Source organism: Salvelinus fontinalis, chromosome 16, assembly GCF_029448725.1.
Source record: "Salvelinus fontinalis isolate EN_2023a chromosome 16, ASM2944872v1, whole genome shotgun sequence".
NCBI lineage: Eukaryota > Metazoa > Chordata > Actinopteri > Salmoniformes > Salmonidae > Salvelinus > Salvelinus fontinalis.
The window spans coordinates 38,128,382-38,152,557 of record NC_074680.1 but is presented as its reverse complement, the minus strand read 5'-3'; the positions used below and the strand labels follow the sequence as shown (position 1 = coordinate 38,152,557).

Below are 24,176 nucleotides of genomic sequence, written 5' to 3'. Positions count from 1 at the left end.
ACTGGTTGGCTCAAATGCATTAATTAAGAAGTAAAGAAATTGCAGAAATTAATATTTATCAAGGCACACCTGTTAATTGAAATGCGTTCCAGGTGGCTACCTCATGAAGCTGGTTTAAAGAATGCCAAGAGTGTGCAAAGCTGATATCAAGGCAAAGGGTGGCTACTTTGAAGAATTTCAAATATAAAATATATTTTGATTAGTTTAACTCTTTTGTTGGTTACTACATGATTCCATGTGTTATTTCATAGTTTTGATGTCTTCACTAGTATTCTACAATGTAGAAAATAGTAAAAATAAAGAAAAACTCTTGAATGAGTAGGTGTGTCAACTTTTGACTGGTACTGTGTGTTACAGGATTTCTTCCATTGAGATTTGTGTTTTATAGTACATTCAGACCAGCTTCTCATAGGTCTGCGTGGATGAATGGTGTTGTGATGTTTTGGTTTGAAGTTGTTGTCAGTTATAATACTTCACAAGGCTGTCTGTGACAGTCTATCTGAGTAACACTTACAACTACTGCACTTTACAATCTTGACATGCTCATTTACCTTTCCACATTCATTGGTAATGGCGCTTTGGATAAAGATGTATATAAATCATTGTTAATTATTATCACCTTACAGTTTCCCTCTTCCAGACGTCCTGCCTGTGTGTGAGGTCCATAATGATCCTTCCGTATTTCTCCCTCCACCACTCCTCCTCTCCCTCCACCACTCCTCCTCCCCCTTCTCCTCTCCCTCCACCACTCCTCCTCCCCCTTCTCCTCTCCCTCCACCACTCCTCCTCCCCCTTCTCCTCTCCCTCCACCACTCCTCCTCCCCCTTCTCCTCTCCCTCCACCACTCCTCCTCTCCCTTCTCATCTCCCTCCACCACTCCTCCTCCCCCTTCTCCTCTCCCTCCACCACTTCTCCTCTCCCTTCTCATCTCCCTCCACCACTCCTCCTCTCCCTCCACCACTCCTCCTCTCCCTCCACCACTCCTCCTCTCCCTTCTCATCTCCCTCCACCACTCCTCCTCCCCCTTCTCCTCTCCCTCCACCACTCCTCCTCTCCCTTCTCATCTCCCTCCACCACTCCTCCTCCCCCTTCTCCTCTCCCTCCACCACTCCTCCTCCCCCTTCTCATCTCCCTCCACCACTCCTCCACTTCCTCCTCTCCCTCCACCACTCCTCCTCTCCCTCCACCACTCCTCCTCCACGTCCTCATCTCCCTCCACCACTCCTCCTCGTCCTCCTCTCCCTCCACCACTCCTCCTCGTCCTCCTCTCCCTCCACCACTCCTCCTCGTCCCTCCTCTCCCTCCATCACTCCTCACTCGCCCTCCTCTCCCTCCACCACTCCTCTTTCTCCTTTCCCAGAGCAGCTGAAGCGGTCTCCAGCCCCGAATTACCTCACCCAGCCACCGCCCCCACCGCCACACTGGCTGCAGCCATGACGTCCACCACGGACTTTGACAACGTTGAGATCACTCAGCAGTACAGCCGCATCAACACACGCTTCGAGCTGCTAGGAGAGGAGCTGGACAATGACAACAGCTCTGCAAGACTGTTTGAGAGGTCACGCATCAAAGCCCTTGCAGGTGACCTAGGGGTCAAACATGGGGCGGGCTGGGGTGTGTTCTGTTGGATGGGGGGTGTTCTGTTGGATGGGGTGCGTTCTGTTGGATGGGGTGCGTTCTGTTGGATGGGGTGTGTTCTGTTGGATGGGGTGTGTTCTGTTGGATGGGGGGTGTACTGTTGGATGGGGGGTGTTCTGTTGGATGGGGGGTGTACTGTTGGATGGGGGGTGTTCTGTTGGATGGGGGGTGTTCTGTTGGATGGGGGGTGTTCTGTTGGATGGGGTGTGTTCTGTTGGATGGGGTGTGTTCTGTTGGATGGGGTGTGTTCTGTTGGATGGGGTGTGTTCTGTTGGATGGGGGGTGTTCTGTTGGATGGGGTGTGTTCTGTTGGATGGGGTGTTCTGTTGGATGGGGTGTGTTCTGTTGGATGGGGTGAGTTCTGTTGGATGGGGTGTGTTCTGTTGGATGGGGTGTTCTTTCTCTTTTGGGTCATTCTCTGTCACCTGTCTTGAAATCAGCTTTCAAATAAGAACATGTGAAAGGTGGCATTGGCAGAATACTATCTAGGCTTGTTTGTGCTATGTGGTGTGTTTTATAAAGTCTACCTGATAGTTTTGAGCCTCATATCATCATGTCTGAGTTTGTCTGCAGCCACATCCCCCAGCAGAGCAGCTGAGACTGATCATACACTCTCTCTCTCAATTCAAGGGCTTTATTAGCATGGGAAACATATGTAGATAATAAACAACTGAAATAAACAATAAAAATGAACAGTAAACATTACACTCACAGAAGTTCCAAAATATTAAAGACATTTCAAATGTCATATTAATCTCTCTCTCTCTCTCTCTCTCTCTCTCTCTCTCTCTCTCTCTCTCTCTCTCTCTCTCTCTCTTTCTCTCTTTCTCTCTTTCTCTCTCTCTCTCTTTCTCTCTCTCTCTCTCTCTCTTTCTCTCTCTCTCTCTCTCTCTCTCTCTCTCTCTCTCTCTCTCTCTCTCTCTCTCTCTCTCTCTCTCTCTCTCTCTCTCTCTCTCTCTCTCTCTCTCTTTCTCTCTCTCTCACCACACGCCCCTAGAGTTGCTGGGATCATTTGCACATTTCCAGAATGCTTCAGTGTGAGCGATGTGGACAGCTGCCCTCCCTTAAGTTCTGGTAAAAAGTAGGGCACTATATAGGGAATAGGTTGCCATTTAGGACGTAGCCCTGTCTGTCTCCTAAATGGCAGCCTCCATAAGTGGTATGCTAATGGGAGAGAGTGTGTGGTTATTGGATGTCAAGGACTCTACTTTCTTTTGGCCATTGGCTGTACTGATCTCTTTCTCTCTTTAGCTTTCTCTTCAAGCTGTTGGTTGTTCCCAGTCTGTCTGTCTCTTTAAAAGAGGAGAGAGCCTCTGTGTGTGAGCTAGCTAGCTGGTGTTATGTTGCTGTACTGATGTCTCTGTAATGCAATCAGAGTTTCCTGTCACAGACAGAGAGGGAGGGAATGAGAGAGAGAGGGAGAGAAAGAATGAAAGAGAGGGTACGAGAGATGAGGGAATAATGTCTGTTACACATCAGTATTGATGTACAGCTTGTGAACAGAGTATGATCTATGTCTACTGTACCAACATACACCACCAGTACATGCTCATACTCTCTTCTCCGATGTTGGGAACCCTTCTCTGATCCACTTCGGTGTATAGCTATTCACCCACTGACTAAAACATGTATGATCACTGAGTCATGTAAAAACGATAAGCCCTCCATCCTACACTTCCCATGGTTATTTCATGACTGTGTGGGGAGGAGAGTGGATGCACAGCCTTGTCAGGAACACACATGTAAAGCCTGGGACATATTGTATGCATGGCTGGTGCGCTGGAGAAAGAACCACTCAGCTGAGTGGAACAGAGTGCGGGATGCGAGAGAGCAGGCAGGTCATTCGTGATACAAGTCAGTATTAGGGGTCAATCCATGTCTGAGGACATTGGGAGATGCAGGAAAACCAGCCACTAGGGGCAACAATGAGCACAGTTTTCTTCATGTATTGTAGTTTTCAGTTTTGCTAGGATGGGGGTGGTGGAGAGGTGTAAGCATCTACCTCTAATTCCAAAGGTACCTCTAATTCCAAAGAAAGTTTTTTTTATTTTTTTTTTTATATATTTTTGTTTTAAGCCTATCCCAAACCTTAACCCTTACCTTAAACATTCAGAGTTAATGCCCAACCTTAATAATTCAGAGTTGATGCCTAAACTTAACCTTAAACACTTCTAAATTTGACATTTGAAACAACTTCCAAATTTGACATTTGATAAACATGGATGAACGTCTAATTCTGACGTGAGATGGTGAGAGCTTGTTGGAGAGAGAGAGCGAATGAGAGCAACATCAGCGCTGAAGTGAGGAGAGAGAGTGAGGGAGGAGGAGGAGAGAGAGAGAGTAAGGGAAGGAGAGAGAGATGAGAGAGAGAGAGCGCAGCATCAGTGCTGGAGTGAAAACAGAGAAGGAGTGTGAAAGAGAGACAGAAAGAGAGAGGGCGGGACAGGAGACAGTGCCAGACAGGAGAGGAAAGGGAACAAGAGACGAGGAGAGAAAAGAGTGAGATCGAGAGAGAGAAGAGGAGAGGAGAGAAGGGGAGATAAGTGGAGTGCTGCTGAGCACCTCTCATCCCAGCTCTCCGCTCCAGACTCCCTCCACCGTTGGACTCAGGACTCAAGATGAGCAGCCCGTCTCCATGTCTGTTGCGTGCCGTCAGCCAACCCCGGCTCCGAGAGGTCAAGATCAGCCTGAAGACCAGGGAGACTCGGGAGACTAACAGGGAGACGTCCACACCCCTCCGATCCATTGGTGTGACCCTGGGGAGGGACAGGAACAGTTACAGAGAGGCCACCAGGGACCGGGCCATCACCCCAGGGAAAGAGACCCCGCTCCGGGCCACTCTGAGCAGCAGCAACCGCAGCCAGAGCACCCCACCCGTCCACAGAGCCCAGAGGAGGCCAGCGAGGGGTGATGTGAGAACCACCAGGCAGGAGACAGAGCACCAGCCTGAGAGGAACGGGACCCTCCGGGTCATACCCACGTCTGGATCTAGAGACCCTCATCCTCTGGGAAAAGGTCTGGGTCTCTCCCCCATCTCCTGTTTCTCCTCTTCCTCCTCCACCTGCACCCCTGCCAGACGTCAGCAACGCCATGCTCTCTCTCCCCCTTGCCCAGCTTCTCCCCCCACCACCTCCACCTCAGGCAGGAGTATGAAGAAGGCGAGGTGTCTGAGCTATAGCACCTCCAACATCTGCTTCAACTCCATCCTGGATGGACGCTTCAGGCAGCTGCAAGGTAAACTACTTTCCAGGCTGGTCTGTGTATGATGGTGTTGGTAGGGGGTTGGACTCTAGCTACAAGTTGCTGTCCCGGTCCAGTCTGGGGCTGGGGGTGGTGATGGTGCTGGTGGGTCCACAGTCCACCCTCTCTAACTGTAGGGTTAGTCTTGTAGTGGTGGTGGTGGTGGTGGTGTGTCCACAGTCCACCCTCTCTAACTGTAGGGTTAGTCTTGTAGTGGTGGTGGTGGGTCCACAGTCCACCCTCTCTAACTGTAGGGTTAGTCTTGTAGTGGTGGTGGTGGTGGTGGTGGGTCCACAGTCCACCCTCTCTAACTGTAGGGTTAGTCTTGTAGTGGTGGTGATGGTGGTGGTGGGTCCACAGTCCACCCTCTCTAACTGTAGGGTTAGTCTTGTAGTGGTGGTGGTGGTGGTGGGTCCACAGTCCACCCTCTCTAACTGTAGGGTTAGTCTTGTAGTGATGGTGGTGGTGGTGGTGGGTCCACAGTCCACCCTCTCTAACTGTAGGGTTAGTCTTGTAGTGGTGGTGGTGGGTCCACAGTCCACCCTCTCTAACTGTAGGGTTAGTCTTGTAGTGGTGGTGGTGGGTCCACAGTCCACCCTCTCTAACTGTAGGGTTAGTCTTGTAGTGGTGGTGGTGGGTCCACAGTCCACCCTCTCTAACTGTAGGGTTAGTCTTGTAGTGATGGTGGTGGGTCCACAGTCCACCCTCTCTAACTGTAGGGTTAGTCTTGTAGTGGTGGTGGTGGGTCCACAGTCCACCCTCTCTAACTGTAGGGTTAGTCTTGTAGTGGTGGTGGTGGTGGTGGTGGGTCCACAGTCCACCCTCTCTAACTGTAGGGTTAGTCTTGTAGTGGTGGTGGTGGGTCCACAGTCCACCCTCTCTAACTGTAGGGTTAGTCTTGTAGTGGTGGTGGTGGGTCCACAGTCCACCCTCTCTAACTGTAGGGTTAGTCTTGTAGTGGTGGTGGTGGTGGTGGGTCCACAGTCCACCCTCTCTAACTGTAGGGTTAGTCTTGTAATGGTGGTGGTGGGTCCACAGTCCACCCTCTCTAACTGTAGGGTTAGTCTTGTAGTGGTGGTGGTGGTGGTGGGTCCACAGTCCACCCTCTCTAACTGTAGGGTTAGTCTTGTAATGGTGGTGGTGGGTCCACAGTCCACCCTCTCTAACTGTAGGGTTAGTCTTGTAGTGGTGGTGGTGGGTCCACAGTCCACCCTCTCTAACTGTAGGGTTAGTCTTGTAGTGATGGTGGTGGTGGTGGTGGGTCCACAGTCCACCCTCTCTAACTGTAGGGTTAGTCTTGTAGTGGTGGTGGTGGGTCCACAGTCCACCCTCTCTAACTGTAGGGTTAGTCTTGTAGTGGTGGTGGTGGTGGGTCCACAGTCCACCCTCTCTAACTGTAGGGTTAGTCTTGTAATGGTGGTGGTGGGTCCACAGTCCACCCTCTCTAACTGTAGGGTTAGTCTTGTAGTGGTGGTGATGGTGGTGGTGGGTCCACAGTCCACCCTCTCTAACTGTAGGGTTAGTCTTGTAATGGTGGTGGTGGGTCCACAGTCCACCCTCTCTAACTATAGGGTTAGTCTTGTAGTGGTGGTGGTGGGTCCTCAGTCCACCCTCTCTAACTGTAGGGTTAGTCTTGTAGTGGTGGTGATGGTGGTGGTGGGTCCACAGTCCACCCTCTCTAACTGTAGGGTTAGTCTTGTAGTGATGGTGGTGGGTCCACAGTCCACCCTCTCTAACTGTAGGGTTAGTCTTGTAGTGGTGGTGGTGGGTCCACAGTCCACCCTCTCTAACTGTAGGGTTAGTCTTGTAGTGATGGTGGTGGTGGTGGTGGGTCCACAGTCCACCCTCTCTAACTGTAGGGTTAGTCTTGTAGTGGTGGTGGTGTGTCCACAGTCCACCCTCTCTAACTGTAGGGTTAGTCTTGTAGTGGTGGTGGTGGGTCCACAGTCCACCCTCTCTAACTGTAGGGTTAGTCTTGTAGTGGTGGTGGTGGGTCCACAGTCCACCCTCTCTAACTGTAGGGTTAGTCTTGTAGTGGTGGTGGTGGGTCCACAGTCCACCCTCTCTAACTGTAGGGTTAGTCTTGTAGTGGTGGTGGTGGGTCCACAGTCCACCCTCTCTAACTGTAGGGTTAGTCTTGTAGTGGTGGTGGTGGGTCCACAGTCCACCCTCTCTAACTGTAGGGTTAGTCTTGTAGTGATGGTGGTGGTGGTGGGTCCACAGTCCACCCTCTCTAACTGTAGGGTTAGTCTTGTAATGGTGGTGGTGGGTCCACAGTCCACCCTCTCTAACTGTAGGGTTAGTCTTGTAGTGGTGGTGGTGGGTCCACAGTCCACCCTCTCTAACTGTAGGGTTAGTCTTGTAGTGGTGGTGGTGGGTCCACAGTCCACCCTCTCTAACTATAGGGTTAGTCTTGTAGTGGTGGTGGTGGGTCCACAGTCCACCCTCTCTAACTGTAGGGTTAGTCTTGTAGTGGTGGTGGTGGTGGTGGTGGGTCCACAGTCCACCCTCTCTAACTGTAGGGTTAGTCTTGTAGTGGTGGTGGTGGTGGTGGTGGGTCCACAGTCCACCCTCTCTAACTGTAGGGTTAGTCTTGTAGTGATGGTGGTGGTGGTGGGTCCACAGTCCACCCTCTCTAACTGTAGGGTTAGTCTTGTAGTGATGGTGGTGGGTCCACAGTCCACCCTCTCTAACTGTAGGGTTAGTCTTGTAATGGTGGTGGTGGTGGGTCCACAGTCCACCCTCTCTAACTGTAGGGTTAGTCTTGTAGTGGTGGTGGTGGGTCCACAGTCCACCCTCTCTAACTGTAGGGTTAGTCTTGTAGTGGTGGTGGTGGGTCCACAGTCCACCACCTCTAACTGTAGGGTTAGTCTTGTAGTGGTGGTGATGGTGGTGGTGTGTCCACAGTCCACCCTCTCTAACTGTAGGGTTAGTCTTGTAGTGGTGGTGGTGTGTCCACAGTCCACCCTCTCTAACTGTAGGGTTAGTCTTGTAGTGGTGGTGATGGTGGTGGTGTGTCCACAGTCCACCCTCTCTAACTGTAGGGTTAGTCTTGTAGTGGTGGTGGTGGGTCCACAGTCCACCCTCTCTAACTGTAGGGTTAGTCTTGTAGTGGTGTTGGTGGGTCCACAGTCCACCCTCTCTAACTGTAGGGTTAGTCTTGTAGTGGTGGTGGTGGGTCCACAGTCCACCCTCTCTAACTGTAGGGTTAGTCTTGTAGTGGTGGTGGTGGGTCCACAGTCCACCCTCTCTAACTGTAGGGTTAGTCTTGTAGTGGTGGTGGTGGGTCCACAGTCCACCCTCTCTAACTGTAGGGTTAGTCTTGTAGTGGTGGTGGTGGGTCCACAGTCCACCCTCTCTAACTGTAGGGTTAGTCTTGTAGTGGTGGTGGTGGGTCCACAGTCCACCCTCTCTAACTGTAGGGTTAGTCTTGTAGTGGTGGTGGTGGGTCCACAGTCCACCCTCTCTAACTGTAGGGTTAGTCTTGTAGTGGTGGTGGTGATGGTGGTGGGTCCACAGTCCACCCTCTCTAACTGTAGGGTTAGTCTTGTAGTGATGGTGGTGGTGGTGGGTCCACAGTCCACCCTCTCTAACTGTAGGGTTAGTCTTGTAATGGTGGTGGTGGGTCCACAGTCCACCCTCTCTAACTGTAGGGTTAGTCTTGTAGTGGTGGTGATGGTGGTGGTGGGTCCACAGTCCACCCTCTCTAACTGTAGGGTTAGTCTTGTAATGGTGGTGGTGGGTCCACAGTCCACCCTCTCTAACTGTAGGGTTAGTCTTGTAGTGGTGGTGGTGGGTCCACAGTCCACCCTCTCTAACTGTAGGGTTAGTCTTGTAGTGGTGGTGGTGGGTCCACAGTCCACCCTCTCTAACTGTAGGGTTAGTCTTGTAGTGGTGGTGGTGGGTCCACAGTCCACCCTCTCTAACTGTAGGGTTAGTCTTGTAGTGATGGTGGTGGTGGTGGGTCCTCAGTCCACCCTCTCTAACTGTAGGGTTAGTCTTGTAGTGGTGGTGGTGGGTCCACAGTCCACCCTCTCTAACTGTAGGGTTAGTCTTGTAGTGGTGGTGATGGTGGTGGTGGGTCCACAGTCCACCCTCTCTAACTGTAGGGTTAGTCTTGTAGTGGTGGTGGTGGGTCCACAGTCCACCCTCTCTAACTGTAGGGTTAGTCTTGTAGTGGTGGTGGTGGGTCCACAGTCCACCCTCTCTAACTGTAGGGTTAGTCTTGTAATGGTGGTGATGGTGGTGGTGGGTCCACAGTCCACCCTCTCTAACTGTAAGGTTAGTCTTGTAGTGGTGGTGGTGGTGGTGGTGGGTCCACAGTCCACCCTCTCTAACTGTAGGGTTAGTCTTGTAGTGATGGTGGTGGTGGTGGTGGGTCCACAGTCCACCCTCTCTAACTGTAGGGTTAGTCTTGTAGTGGTGGTGGTGGGTCCACAGTCCACCCTCTCTAACTGTAGGGTTAGTCTTGTAATGGTGGTGGTGTGTCCACAGTCCACCCTCTCTAACTGTAGGGTTAGTCTTGTAGTGGTGGTGGTGGGTCCACAGTCCACCCTCTCTAACTGTAGGGTTAGTCTTGTAGTGGTGGTGGTGGGTCCACAGTCCACCCTCTCTAACTGTAGGGTTAGTCTTGTAGTGGTGGTGGTGGGTCCACAGTCCACCCTCTCTAACTGTAGGGTTAGTCTTGTAGTGGTGTTGGTGGGTCCACAGTCCACCCTCTCTAACTGTAGGGTTAGTCTTGTAGTGGTGGTGGTGGGTCCACAGTCCACCCTCTCTAACTGTAGGGTTAGTCTTGTAGTGGTGGTGGTGGGTCCACAGTCCACCCTCTCTAACTGTAGGGTTAGTCTTGTAGTGGTGGTGGTGGGTCCACAGTCCACCCTCTCTAACTGTAGGGTTAGTCTTGTAGTGGTGGTGATGGTGGTGGTGGGTCCACAGTCCACCCTCTCTAACTGTAAGGTTAGTCTTGTAGTGGTGGTGATGGTGCTGGTGGGTCCACAGTCCACCCTCTCTAACTGTAAGGTTAGTCTTGTAGTGGTGGTAATGGTGCTGGTGGGTCCACAGTCCACCCTCTCTAACTGTAGGGTTAGTCTTGTAGTGGTGGTGGTGGGTCCACAGTCCACCCTCTCTAACTGTAGGGTTAGTCTTGTAGTGGTGGTGATGGTGCTGGTGGGTCCACAGTCCACCCTCTCTAACTGTAGGGTTAGTCTTGTAGTGGTGGTGATGGTGCTGGTGGGTCCACAGTCCACCCTCTCTAACTGTAGGGTTAGTCTTGTAGTGGTGGTGATGGTGGTGGGTCCACAGTCCACCCTCTCTAACTGTAGGGTTAGTCTTGTAGTGGTGGTGATGGTGCTGGTGGGTCCACAGTCCACCCTCTCTAACTGTAGGGTTAGTCTTGTAGTGGTGGTGATGGTGGTGGGTCCACAGTCCACCCTCTCTAACTATAGGGTTAGTCTTGTAGTGGTGGTGGTGGGTCCACAGTCCACCCTCTCTAACTGTAGGGTTAGTCTTGTAGTGGTGGTGATGGTGGTGGTGGGTCCACAGTCCACCCTCTCTAACTGTAGGGTTAGTCTTGTAGTGGTGGTGGTGGGTCCACATTCCACCCTCTCTAACTGTAGGGTTAGTCTTGTAGTGATGGTGGTGGGTCCACAGTCCACCCTCTCTAACTGTAGGGTTAGTCTTGTAGTGGTGGTGGTGGGTCCACAGTCCACCCTCTCTAACTGTAGGGTTAGTCTTGTAGTGGTGGTGGTGGGTCCACAGTCCACCCTCTCTAACTGTAGGGTTAGTCTTGTAGTGGTGGTGATGGTGGTGGTGTGTCCACAGTCCACCCTCTCTAACTGTAGGGTTAGTCTTGTAGTGGTGGTGGTGTGTCCACAGTCCACCCTCTCTAACTGTAGGGTTAGTCTTGTAGTGGTGGTGATGGTGGTGGTGTGTCCACAGTCCACCCTCTCTAACTGTAGGGTTAGTCTTGTAGTGGTGGTGGTGGGTCCACAGTCCACCCTCTCTAACTGTAGGGTTAGTCTTGTAGTGGTGTTGGTGGGTCCACAGTCCACCCTCTCTAACTGTAGGGTTAGTCTTGTAGTGGTGGTGGTGGGTCCACAGTCCACCCTCTCTAACTGTAGGGTTAGTCTTGTAGTGGTGGTGGTGGGTCCACAGTCCACCCTCTCTAACTGTAGGGTTAGTCTTGTAGTGGTGGTGGTGGGTCCACAGTCCACCCTCTCTAACTGTAGGGTTAGTCTTGTAGTGGTGGTGGTGGGTCCACAGTCCACCCTCTCTAACTGTAGGGTTAGTCTTGTAGTGGTGGTGGTGGGTCCACAGTCCACCCTCTCTAACTGTAGGGTTAGTCTTGTAGTGGTGGTGGTGGGTCCACAGTCCACCCTCTCTAACTGTAGGGTTAGTCTTGTAGTGGTGGTGGTGATGGTGGTGGGTCCACAGTCCACCCTCTCTAACTGTAGGGTTAGTCTTGTAGTGATGGTGGTGGTGGTGGGTCCACAGTCCACCCTCTCTAACTGTAGGGTTAGTCTTGTAATGGTGGTGGTGGGTCCACAGTCCACCCTCTCTAACTGTAGGGTTAGTCTTGTAGTGGTGGTGGTGGGTCCACAGTCCACCCTCTCTAACTGTAGGGTTAGTCTTGTAGTGATGGTGGTGGTGGTGGGTCCACAGTCCACCCTCTCTAACTGTAGGGTTAGTCTTGTAGTGGTGGTGATGGTGGTGGTGGGTCCACAGTCCACCCTCTCTAACTGTAGGGTTAGTCTTGTAGTGGTGGTGGTGGTGGTGGTGTGTCCACAGTCCACCCTCTCTAACTGTAGGGTTAGTCTTGTAATGGTGGTGGTGGGTCCACAGTCCACCCTCTCTAACTGTAGGGTTAGTCTTGTAGTGGTGGTGGTGGGTCCACAGTCCACCCTCTCTAACTGTAGGGTTAGTCTTGTAGTGGTGGTGGTGGGTCCACAGTCCACCCTCTCTAACTGTAGGGTTAGTCTTGTAGTGGTGGTGGTGGGTCCACAGTCCACCCTCTCTAACTGTAGGGTTAGTCTTGTAGTGATGGTGGTGGTGGTGGGTCCACAGTCCACCCTCTCTAACTGTAGGGTTAGTCTTGTAGTGGTGGTGGTGGGTCCACAGTCCACCCTCTCTAACTGTAGGGTTAGTCTTGTAGTGGTGGTGATGGTGGTGGTGGGTCCACAGTCCACCCTCTCTAACTGTAGGGTTAGTCTTGTAGTGGTGGTGGTGGGTCCACAGTCCACCCTCTCTAACTGTAGGGTTAGTCTTGTAATGGTGGTGATGGTGGTGGTGGGTCCACAGTCCACCCTCTCTAACTGTAAGGTTAGTCTTGTAGTGGTGGTGGTGGTGGTGGTGGGTCCACAGTCCACCCTCTCTAACTGTAGGGTTAGTCTTGTAGTGATGGTGGTGGTGGTGGTGGGTCCACAGTCCACCCTCTCTAACTGTAGGGTTAGTCTTGTAGTGGTGGTGGTGGGTCCACAGTCCACCCTCTCTAACTGTAGGGTTAGTCTTGTAATGGTGGTGGTGTGTCCACAGTCCACCCTCTCTAACTGTAGGGTTAGTCTTGTAGTGGTGGTGGTGGGTCCACAGTCCACCCTCTCTAACTGTAGGGTTAGTCTTGTAGTGGTGGTGGTGGGTCCACAGTCCACCCTCTCTAACTGTAGGGTTAGTCTTGTAGTGGTGGTGGTGGGTCCACAGTCCACCCTCTCTAACTGTAGGGTTAGTCTTGTAGTGGTGTTGGTGGGTCCACAGTCCACCCTCTCTAACTGTAGGGTTAGTCTTGTAGTGGTGGTGGTGGGTCCACAGTCCACCCTCTCTAACTGTAGGGTTAGTCTTGTAGTGGTGGTGATGGTGGTGGTGGGTCCACAGTCCACCCTCTCTAACTGTAAGGTTAGTCTTGTAGTGGTGGTGATGGTGCTGGTGGGTCCACAGTCCACCCTCTCTAACTGTAAGGTTAGTCTTGTAGTGGTGGTGATGGTGCTGGTGGGTCCACAGTCCACCCTCTCTAACTGTAGGGTTAGTCTTGTAGTGGTGGTGGTGGGTCCACAGTCCACCCTCTCTAACTGTAGGGTTAGTCTTGTAGTGGTGGTGATGGTGCTGGTGGGTCCACAGTCCACCCTCTCTAACTGTAGGGTTAGTCTTGTAGTGGTGGTGATGGTGCTGGTGGGTCCACAGTCCACCCTCTCTAACTGTAGGGTTAGTCTTGTAGTGGTGGTGGTGGGTCCACAGTCCACCCTCTCTAACTGTAGGGTTAGTCTTGTAGTGGTGGTGATGGTGGTGGTGGGTCCACAGTCCACCCTCTCTAACTGTAAGGTTAGTCTTGTAGTGGTGGTGGTGTGTCCACAGTCCACCCTCTCTAACTGTAGGGTTAGTCTTGTAGTGGTGGTGATGGTGGTGGTGTGTCCACAGTCCACCCTCTCTAACTGTAGGGTTAGTCTTGTAGTGATGGTGGTGGTGGTGGTGGGTCCACAGTCCACCCTCTCTAACTGTAGGGTTAGTCTTGTAGTGGTGGTGGTGGGTCCACAGTCCACCCTCTCTAACTGTAGGGTTAGTCTTGTAGTGGTGGTGGTGGTGGGTCCACAGTCCACCCTCTCTAACTGTAGGGTTAGTCTTGTAGTGGTGGTGATCTGTCCAGATCATCCCTCCCACCCCTCACCTCCAACCCTACAGGGGTTACAGAAGAGAACACAGTTTCCCAGGGTACCCTTCCCATCCCTCTCTCTGTGTTCGGGACTGATTTAGGTGGAGGAGGGTTTGATGGGGAGGTCTGGCTTGTGATGCGAGTGAGCGTGTGGGCGGTTTGATTGCTCCTGCTGTCGTGACGAGCTGGAGAGTCAAGGGAAGTGCCGTGACATTCCACGGTAGCGTAGTGGCACTTTAAAAAAAACACGTATTTGTATTTATTTTCAGGAAGCAGAGGCTGTGTCCCAACTGTTCGCTGGGTTTCATCTGAATATTTCATGAAGCAAAAGGTTGTACTGTGGTTTCCTTCTTCCCTGCCAATCAAAGCAGGCCAGTGTTGTAATCTTTTATTCGTGGAATAAGAGTGGGATTGATTATGTATTAACACTATCTTGACACCCTGTTGTCTTATTACCTGTCTACCACCCGTACCACTCACCTTGTACTCACCAACTATTTTCACCTGACATTATCAAAATATGATGTAACATAAACACTAGCTACAGTATTCATTTGGTTTCTTTTCTTCTGATGAGCTATGTGACTCTCCTAAGCTCTTCAGAAACTCTATGTTCAGATAACTGTGTGGAACATCTATTAAATAATCCATCCCCTCCTTTCCTCCTCTCCTCCTAACTTCCATTTTTTCTCTCCGTTATTCGATTTTCTAAGAGAGCGGTTGTCCATCACTCTTGAATTTACATTAGCTTTTGGTAGCCAGCTCCCCGATGACAGGAACACATTAGTGAGGATGAGAGAGGAGGAGAGGAGGACAGGAGGACAGGAGAACATGAGGACAGGAGGACAGGAGGAAAGGAGGAAAGGAGGAAAGGAGGACATGAGGACATGAGGACATGAGGACAGGAGGACAGGAGGACAGGAGGAAAGGAGGACAGGAGGACAGGAGGACAGGAGGACAGGAGGACAGGAGGACAGGAGGAAAGGAGGACAGGAGGACAGGAGGACAGGAGGAAAGGAGGAGAGGAGGAAAGGAGGACAGCAGGACAGGAGGACAGGAGGAGAGGAGGACATGAGGAGAGGAGGACAGGAGGACAAGAGGACAGGAGGACAGGAGGAGAGGAGGACAGGAGGACAGGAGGAGAGACGGACAGGAGTACATGAGGACAGCAGGACAGGAGGAAAGGATGACAGGAGGACATGAGGAGAGGAGGACAGGAAGACATGAGGACAGCAGGATATGAGGACAGGAGGACAGGAGGAGAGGAGGACAGGAGTAATAAGAAAGGAAGCCAGCCTCTACTGTCCAATGATTCAGTGGATTCTGAAACACATGATGTAATCAGGCACTGTCTGCTCTCTCTCTCTCAATTCAATTTAAATTATCTCTCTCTCTCTCTCTCAATTCAATTTTAATTATCTCTCTCTCTCAATTCAATTTATATTCTCTCTCTCTCTCTCCCTCTCTCTCTCTCTGTTTCTGTTTATCTCTTCTTCATCTCTACTGCTTCATATTGATGTATGATTTGTTAAGCTATGTCTTTGTTATTCCATCATTCATTTTGTCAGTGTTATGTCTTTCTGTGTTATCTTCATGTTATCTCTGTGTTATCCCCATGTTATCTCGGGGGTTATCTCCATGTTATCTCCATGTTATCTCCATGTTATCTCCATGTTATCTCCATGTTATCTCCATGTTATCTCTGTGTTATCTCTGTGTTATTCTGTGTTATCTTTGTGCTATCCCTGTGTTATTTTGTGCTCTGCTACAGTACCAATGTGTGTCTTTTACAGTACCAATGTATCATAAATTGTACCTTTCTGCAACGCATTGTTTATTTACCTCTAGTTTGTCTCTGTCCTCTCACCCTGCTCCCATGCCAAACTCCTGCAGCAAGCTCCTGTGTAGAGTTGAAATAATGTCATTCTAAAAAGTTTCCTCCACTGCCTGGGTAGGTGTTGCTTAGCTGTGCTGGGTGCCTCTGCTGCCCAGGTGTGTCTCTGTCAGTCTGTCCTCTCATCAGCCATGCTCCACACCAGACCCAGACTCCTGCAGCACTCTTCCCGTGAACTAAACTGGTCAGGTTGTAAGGTTGTATTTTGGTTATAGAAGGTTGTAAACTGGTTGTACATGTTTTGGGGTAAACAGAGGGGGAGACAGTAGGAAGGGTGGACGATGTGGGAATGTTCAATCTCCCACAACCGATCTCTGGTGGGGAGTAGTATATATGTGACTAGCCAGGAATAGCCACGGTTAGCCAGGGTTAGCCAGGGTTAGCCACGGTTAGCCAGGGTTAGCCACGGTTAGCCACGGTACCTACGGTTATATAAGGTTTTGTTAATGTCTTGTTCTGTCTCTGTCCTGACTTCTGTAGATCCTTTGTTATGTTGTGATGTGTTGTGTTGTGTTGTACCCTCTGTCTGTTAGATGTATGTTGTATTGGGTTGTAGTTGAGTTGTGTTGGGTTGTAGTTGTGTTGGGTTGTAGTTGTGTTGGGTTGTAGTTGTGTTGGGTTGTAGTTGTGTTGGGTTGTAGTTGTGTTGGGTTGTAGTTGTGTTGGGTTGTAGTTGTGTTGGGTTGTAGTTGTGTTGGGTTGTAGTTGTGTTGGGTTGTGCCCTCTGTCTGTTAGATGGCATGTTGTGTTGTGTTGTGTTGGGTTGTAGTTGTGTTGTGTTGTGTTGTGTTGTGCCCTCTGTCTGTTAGATGGCATGTTGTGTTGTGTTGTGTTGGGCCCTCTGTCTGTTAGATGGCATGTTGTGTTGAGTTGAGCTGAGTTGAGCTGTGCTGTAGTTGTGTTGTGTTGTAGTTGTGTTGTAGTTGTGTTGTGTTGTAGTTGTGTTGTAGTTGTAGTTGTGTTGTAGTTGTGTTGTGTTGTAGTTGTGTTGTAGTTGTGTTGTATTATCTGTGTGTTGTTTTGTTGTATTCTCTGTGTGTTGTTGTGTTGTACTATCCGTGTGTTGTTTTGTTGTATTATCCGTGTGTTTAGTTGTATTCTCTGTGTGATGTTGTGTTGTACTATCTGTGTGTTGTTTTGTTGTATTATCCGTGTGTTTAGTTGTATTCTCTGTGTGTTGTTGTGTAGCATTATCTGTGTGTTGTTGTGTTGTATTCTCTGTGTGTTGTTGTGTAGCATTATCTGTGTGTTGTTGTGTTGTATTCTCTGTGTGTTGTTTTGTTTTATTCTCTGTGTGTTGTTGTGTTGTATTCTCTGTGTGTTGTTTTGTTTTATTCTCTGTGTGTTGTTGTGTAGCATTATCTGTGTGTTGTTGTGTTGTATTATCTGTGTGTTGTTGTGTTGTATTATCTGTGTGTTGTTGTGTTGTATTCTCTGTGTGTTGTTGTTTTGTTATATTCTCTGTGTGTTGTTGTGTATTATCTGTGTGTTGTTTTGTTTTATTCTCTGTGTGTTGTTTTGTTGTATTCTCTGTGTGTTGTTTTGTTGTATTCTCTGTGTGTTGTTTTGTTGTATTCTCTGTGTGTTGTTTTGTTGTATTCTCTGTGTGTTGTTTTGTTGTATTCTCTGTGTGTTGTTGTGTTGTATTATCTGTGTGTTGTTTTGTTTTATTCTCTGTGTGTTGTTTTGTTGTATTCTCTGTGTGTTGTTTTGTTTTATTCTCTGTGTGTTGTTGTGTAGCATTATCTGTGTGTTGTTTTGTTGTATTCTCTGTGTGTTGTTTTGTTGTATTCTCTGTGTGTTGTTGTGTTGTATTCTCTGTGTGTTGTTTTGTTTTATTCTCTGTGTGTTGTTGTGTTGTATTCTCTGTGTGTTGTTGTGTTGTATTCTCTGTGTGTTGTTTTGTTTTATTCTCTGTGTGTTGTTGTGTAGCATTATCTGTGTGTTGTTGTGTTGCGTTATCTGTGTGTTGTTGTGTTGTATTATCTGTGTGTTGTTTTGTTGTATTATCTGTGTGTTGTTGTGTTGTATTCTCTGTGTGTTGTTGTGTTGTATTCTCTGTGTGTTGTTGTGTAGCATTATCTGTGTGTTGTTGTGTTGCGTTATCTGTGTGTTGTTGTGTTGTATTATCTGTGTGTTGTTTTGTTGTATTATCTGTGTGTTGTTGTGTTGTATTCTCTGTGTGTTGTTGTGTTGTATTCTCTGTGTGTTGTTGTGTTGTATTCTCTGTGTGTTGTTGTGTTGTATTCTCTGTGTGTTGTTGTGTTGTATTCTCTGTGTGTTGTTGTGTTGTATTCTCTGTGTGTTGTTGTGTTGTATTCTCTGTGTGTTGTTGTGTTGTATTCTCTGTGTGTTGTTGTGTAGCATTATCTGTGTGTTGTTGTGTTGTATTATCTGTGTGTTGTTGTGTTGTATTCTCTGTGTGTTGTTGTGTTGTATTCTCTGTGTGTTGCCAAAACTATAACTATACCAGGCAGGACTCAACCAGTCCTGCTTTCCCCCAAGGTCCATGCCACTATGACTCAGGCTAGAAGGCTGGTTAGTTGATGCTCAGTGGGACTGCCAGGCAGGGCTATGGGAAAACCGCCTGGCTCTGGCTCTCTCTGGCTCACTGACTCTCTGGCTCTCTGGCTCTCTGGCTCTCTGGCTCTCTGGCTCTCTCTGGCTCTCTCTGGCTCTCTCTGGCTCTCTCTGGCTCTCTCTGGCTCTCTCTGGCTCTCTGGCTCTCTGACTCTCTGGCTCTCTGGCTCTCTCTGGCTCTCTGGCTCTCTCTGACTCTCTGGCTCTCTGGCTCTCTCTGGCTCTCTCTGGCTCCCTCTGACTCTCTGGCTCTCTGGCTCTCTCTGGCTCTCTCTGGCTCTCTCTGGCTCTCTCTGGCTCTCTCTGGCTCTCTCTTGCTCTCTGGCTCTTTGATTCTCTGGCTCTCTGGCTCTCTCTGGCTCTCTGACCATCTGGCTTTCTCTGACTCTCTGGCTCTCTCTGACTCTGGCTCTCTCTGACTATCTGGCTCTCTGGCTCTCGCTGACTATCTGGCTCTCTCTGACTCTCTGACTCTCTGGCTCTCTCTGACTCTCTGGCTGAGTAAAGGGAAAATCCATCAGCATCATTAAGTCATGTGGCTTGTGGCTGTCGCTCACTGGAGTCAGAGAGTGGACAGGTCTGGTGACCAGGGAGGAGTAGCAGCATGTCAAACACACCAGAGTATTATTCAGCCTTGTTGTTGTACTGAGACAACCTTGGCCTGGCTGGCAGGACGATGCCAGCCTGGAGAATGTGTACACTCAAACACACCAGAGTATTATTCAGCCTTGTTGTTGTACTGAGACAGCCTTGGCCTGGCTGGCAGGACGATGCCAGCCTGGAGAATGTGTACACTCAAACACACCAGAGCCAGTAATCCTCAGGCCAGTATGATGTCACACATCCCTAAGGATCCCTACGGGTCAGAATGAATGCACTATGTAGGCAGTAGGGTGCTGTTTGGGACGCAGGTGGTGCCGTTGTTTTGCATGTTTTAACTGTCATTACTTTTTAAATTATTTTGGGGGGGTTCCACATGGATGTTGTGCAGTTGGCAGTGTGTGTCGTAGCTCTTTGTTATTTACCAGTGAGGAGACAGAATGGGATATGACTAATTTAACGATACTGTCTAGTCTCTTATGGAGTACAGGACTGTATAACATGGCCGTAGATGACAGATGTGTTACATTTTCACAATGCATAGAATAGATAAGAGAGCAATGATATAGACTTTATCCCCTTTTTATGTCATTCACCTTGCCCTCTCCTTTAGCTGTGTGTTCTCCTTCTTTCACCCTTCTTCTCCGGGTTACCTGTCTTTCTCTCTCTCTCTCCCTCTCCCGCTCTCCCTCTCTCTTTCTCTCAGTGGGTGTTGCCCTTCCTATTATCCCATGCCTCCCTCTCTCTCTCTAGCTCACTCTTCCCTCTCTCTCTGTCTCTATCCTTCCCTCTCTCGCTCTCTCTCCTTTCTTCCCTATCTCTCTTTCTCTCCTCTCTCTCTCCCTCTCCCTGTTCTCCACAGCCTGAGGGCCTGAATCATTTATAGAACAAGCCATTAAGGATGCAGTATTTTGCACTGTTATATTTGGGACCAGGGATAAACATGGTACAAGCATTAGGGGGAGGAACACATGCAGGCAAGCAGGCCACACACACACACACACACACACACACACACACACACACACACACACACACACACACACACACACACACACACACACACACACACACACACACACACACACACACACACACACACACACACACACACACACACACACACACACATTTACACTTGACTGAGTCATATACAGCACAATGTAATTCATTTAAGCACATGGATATTGGTTGTTGAGTAGGAGGCACATCTGTCAGTGTCTTCGTCCCAAATGGCACCCTATTCCCTATGTAGTGCAGTTCTTTAGACCAGAGCCCTAATGGGCCATTTGGGACATAGGCAGTGTTGAAGGGGGCTTTAAAGTGTGACTGTGAGCTCCTGCTGCTAACCAATAGGGAGACATAATGCCACCCGGTGGGTAGTAGTCAGCCCAGGCTGGTCTCATAGACTAGACGTAACATAGTAAATGAAAATCCAGGACACTCAATTTACATTTGGTATGGTTACATACAGTACATAAGACAGAAGGTTACTTAATTAAGGCAAAAATGAAAGGAGGGTGGTTGGTTGGGTGGATGGGTTGGCGTACACTCTTAGAAAAAAGGGTTCCAAAAGGGTTCGTTGGCCATCCCCATAGGAGAACCCTTTCTGGGTCCAGGTAGAACCCTTTCTGGTTCCAGGTAGAACCTTTTCGGGTTCCATGTAGAACCCTCTGTGGAACCAAACGGGTTCTTCAAAGGGTTCTCCTATGAAAATTTGCAACAAATTGTATGAGTTGCAATTCGTTACATATTATACGAAATTGATGATGGGCTACCACAAATTAATAGTGTCCTGGATTTGTATTTACTATGTTACGTCTACCCATGAATCCAGGTTGGTAATACACAAGTCACAGTGCTGCAGACATTCTTACGCTCAGAGTAGGATCATACTTTAAAGACTTTACTTACTAAGTGGATTCTCATGTCTATTCTCAAGCTTCAAAAATTAATTGCACACTCATGCACACACACACATTTTCATACATCATACACTCCACAGTGTTCTGTCTAGTGGTGCTTGTTTGAATGATTCCCAAATAAGTAAACCGGTAACTAATAGGTTATTGCTGCGTTATTACTGTGTAATCTGGTGATATCTGACCTACTTCCCTGCATTCTCCTCCTCTAGATGAGCGTGAAGCAGTCCAGAAGAAGACCTTCACTAAGTGGGTCAACTCCATCCTGTCCCGGGTCAGCTGCCGGATCTCTGACCTGTACCTGGACCTCAGGGATGGACGCATGCTCATCAAACTACTGGAGCTCCTCTCTGGAGAGAAACTGGTACCTGGGTATATCTGTGTGTGTGTGTGTGTGTGTGTGTGTATGTGTAGTGTGTGTGTGTGTGTGTGTGTGTAGTGTGTGTGTAGTGTGTGTGTGTAGACTTAAGTATTCAGACTCTTTACTAAGTACTTTGTTGAAGCACCTTTGGCAGCGATTACAGCCTTGAGTCTTCTTGGGTATGACGCTACAAGCTTGGCACACCTGTATTTGGGGAGTTTCTCATCTCAAGCTCTGTCAGGTTAGATGGGGAGCTTTGCTGCACAGCTATATTTAGGTCTCTCCAGAGATGTTCGATCAGGATTAAGTCCGGGTTCTGGCTGGGCCACTCAAGGACACTCAGAGACTTGTCCTGAAGCCACTCCTGCGTTGTCTTGAATGTGTGCTTAGGGTCGTTGTCCTGTTGGAAGGTGAACCTTTGCCCCAGTCTGAGGTCCTGAGAGCTCTGGAGCAGGTTTTCATCAAGGATCTCTCTGTACTTTGCTCCTATCATATTTGCCTCGATCCCGACTAGTCTCCCAGTTCCTGCCGCTGAAAAACATCCTCACAGCATGATTCTGCCACCACCATGCTTCACCGTAGGGATGGTGACAGTTTTCTACCAGACGTGACACTTGACATTCAGGCCAAAGAGTTCAATCTTGGTTTCATCAGATCAGAGCATCTTGTTTCTCATGGTCTGAGAGTGCTTTAGGTGCCTTTTAGCCAACTCCAAGCGGGCTGTCTTATGCCTTTTACTGAGGAGTGGCTTCCGTCTGGCCTGATTGGTAGAGTGCTTCATGGATGGTTGTTCTTTTGGAAGGTTATCCAATCCCAACAGAGGAACTCTAGAGCTCTGTTAGAGTGACAATCAGGTTCTTGGTCACCTCCCTGACCAAGGCCCTTCTCCCCCGATTACTCAATATAGCCGTGCAGCCAGCTCTAGGAAGAGTCTTGGTGTTTCTAAACTTCTTCCATTTAAGATTGATGGAGGCCACTGTGTTCTTGGGGACCTTCAATGCTGCAGACATTTTTTGGTACCCTTCCCCAGATCTGTGCCTCGACACAATCTTGTCTCGGGGCTCTACGGACAATGTCTTCGACCTCATGGCTTGGTTTTTGCTCTGACATGCACTGTCAACTGTTGGACCTTATATAGACAGGTGTGTGCCGATCCAAATCATATCCAATCAATTGAATTTACCGCATGTGGACTCCAATCAAGTTGTTGAAACATCTCAAGGATGATCAATGGAAACAGGATAGACCTGAGCTCAATTTCGAGTCTCCATACTTTTGTAAATAAGGTGTTTCTGTTTTTAATCTTTTATAAATTTGCAAAAATGTCTAAACCTGTTTTTGCTTTTTCATTATTGGGTATTGTGTGTAGATTGCTAAGGATTTTTTTTATTTAATCAATTTTAGAATAAGTTTGTAACGTAACAAAATGTGGGAAAAGTCAAGGGGTCTGAATACTTTCCGAAGGCACTGCAAATAGCCACACACTACACATGATCTCCCTCTCTCTCCCTCTCTCCCTCCTTCCAGCCCAAGCCCACTAAGGGCCGTATGCGGATCCACTGTCTGGAGAACGTGGACAAGGCCCTGCAGTTCCTCAAGGAGCAGAGGGTCCACCTGGAGAATATGGGATCATACGACATCGTCGACGGCAACCACCGCCTCATCCTGGGACTCATCTGGACCATAATTCTCAGATTCCAGGTGAGTTAGGATTCTGCTTCTTCTAACTAACCACTGAAACAACACAGGTTACAAAATGACCTCAATTTAAACCACCTGGTGCATGCCTGGTCCCAGATCTGTTTGTGCTTTATAGCCAACTTCTATGTCCCGGTGGAAAGATAGCACAAACTGATCTGGGACCACCAGCTTAGGTGATCTAATCACTAAAGACAACACTGGTTACACAATGAACTAGAATTCAACATAAATCCCCTCTACCTGGAGCTGTATACAGTCTTGTTTCAGCCAACAGCCATCTTTATCTGGTGTTAAAACTAAAACCACGTCCCAAACAAAACACCATGTCTGTTTGATTCTTTTATCTGGGCTGAAACAGTGATTATTTTTGAACAGGCTGATACAGTATTTATTTTTAATTTGACATTGTACTGTTATTTTTAGCTTTGCTAGTTCAAACAATATGGCCTAGTTGTTGCATTATTCAATCCATCAAGGAGGAGAGGAGAAAATAGAAAAGAGTTGACTAGCTAGCCTCTGTCTGCATCCCTACGTAGCGTCAGGACAAACGGAGGAGAAGAGAAGCAAAGTGGTGCTAAATTTAGCCTCTGAGGAGCCGTACGTCTCACAGATAGAATTCCTGTTTTAATTACTGACAGTGTGTTGGTAGTTGGTGGGAAGATGGTAACCTTGATACTTTACAGATGTAACATGCCATGCTCTATCAATTTAACCAAGGTTTCAATTAGATACTAGATCTATTATTAGCTTCTTTTTTTAAAACCTTGTTTTAACTTGTTTTACCCTCATTACTAATAAAATATACTCTTCATATTTTAACCTAAAATAAGAAATAGGCAGTTTATGTCTAAACATTCTCCCATTCTAAAATATACAATATGTACACTATACACTGCATGTTGTCACGGTTGTGTGGAGAGACGGACCAAGGTGCAGCGTGATTAAAGTTCCACATCTTTATTTACGCAAAACTTCCAAACAAAAAGAAACAAACAACGAACCGTGACATCAGAGGTGCCACATGCACTAACTCAAAACAATATCCCACAAAACACAGGTTGAAACAAGCTACCTAAATATGATCCCCAATTAGAGACAACGATTACCAGCTGACCCTAATTGGGAACCATACCAAGCACACCAACATAGAAATATATATACTAGATTACCCCCTAGGCGTATTTGACATGTGTCACGAGCCCTTGGTTCTCTATGGTGTAGTAGGTCAGGGCGTGACACATGTTAAATACGCCGAACACAACAGGTGTAGACCTTACCGTGAAATGCTTACTTACAAGCCATTAACCAACAATGCTGATTTTTTTTTTGAAGTAAGAAAATATATTTTTAGGGCCTTCCTCTGACATCGCCTGTTATAGAGGTCCTGGAAGGCAGGACGCTTGGCCCCAGTGATATGCTTGGTCTTATGCACTACCCTCTGTAGCGCCTTGCGGTTGGAGGCCGAGCAGTTGCCATACCAAGCAGTGATGCAACCAGTCAAGATGCTCTCGATGCTGCAGCTGTAGAACCTTTTGAGGATCTGAGGACCCATGCCAAAGCTTCCTGCCATCCAGGATCTCTATACCAAGCGGTGTCAGAGGAAGG

At 48.6% G+C, this 24,176-nt stretch overlaps 1 protein-coding gene across 2 annotated transcripts in view; it reads left to right on the top strand.

Moving 5' to 3' along the window:
- The window catches only part of LOC129813115 (spectrin beta chain, erythrocytic-like), a 106,734-nt gene that overhangs the window by 16,632 nt on the left and 65,926 nt on the right, over positions 1–24,176 (top strand). The window contains exons 2-4 of one of the 2 annotated variants that reach the window (XM_055865307.1): positions 1,361–1,581; positions 20,722–20,873; positions 22,398–22,571. In XM_055865307.1, the coding sequence (XP_055721282.1) occupies positions 1,434–1,581; positions 20,722–20,873; positions 22,398–22,571 (474 nt within the window). In that variant the 5' untranslated portion in view covers positions 1,361–1,433. Of the gene's footprint in view, positions 1–1,360; positions 1,582–3,923; positions 4,873–20,721; positions 20,874–22,397; positions 22,572–24,176 lie in introns of those variants that run through there. The other variant, XM_055865306.1, reaches the window with a different exon arrangement.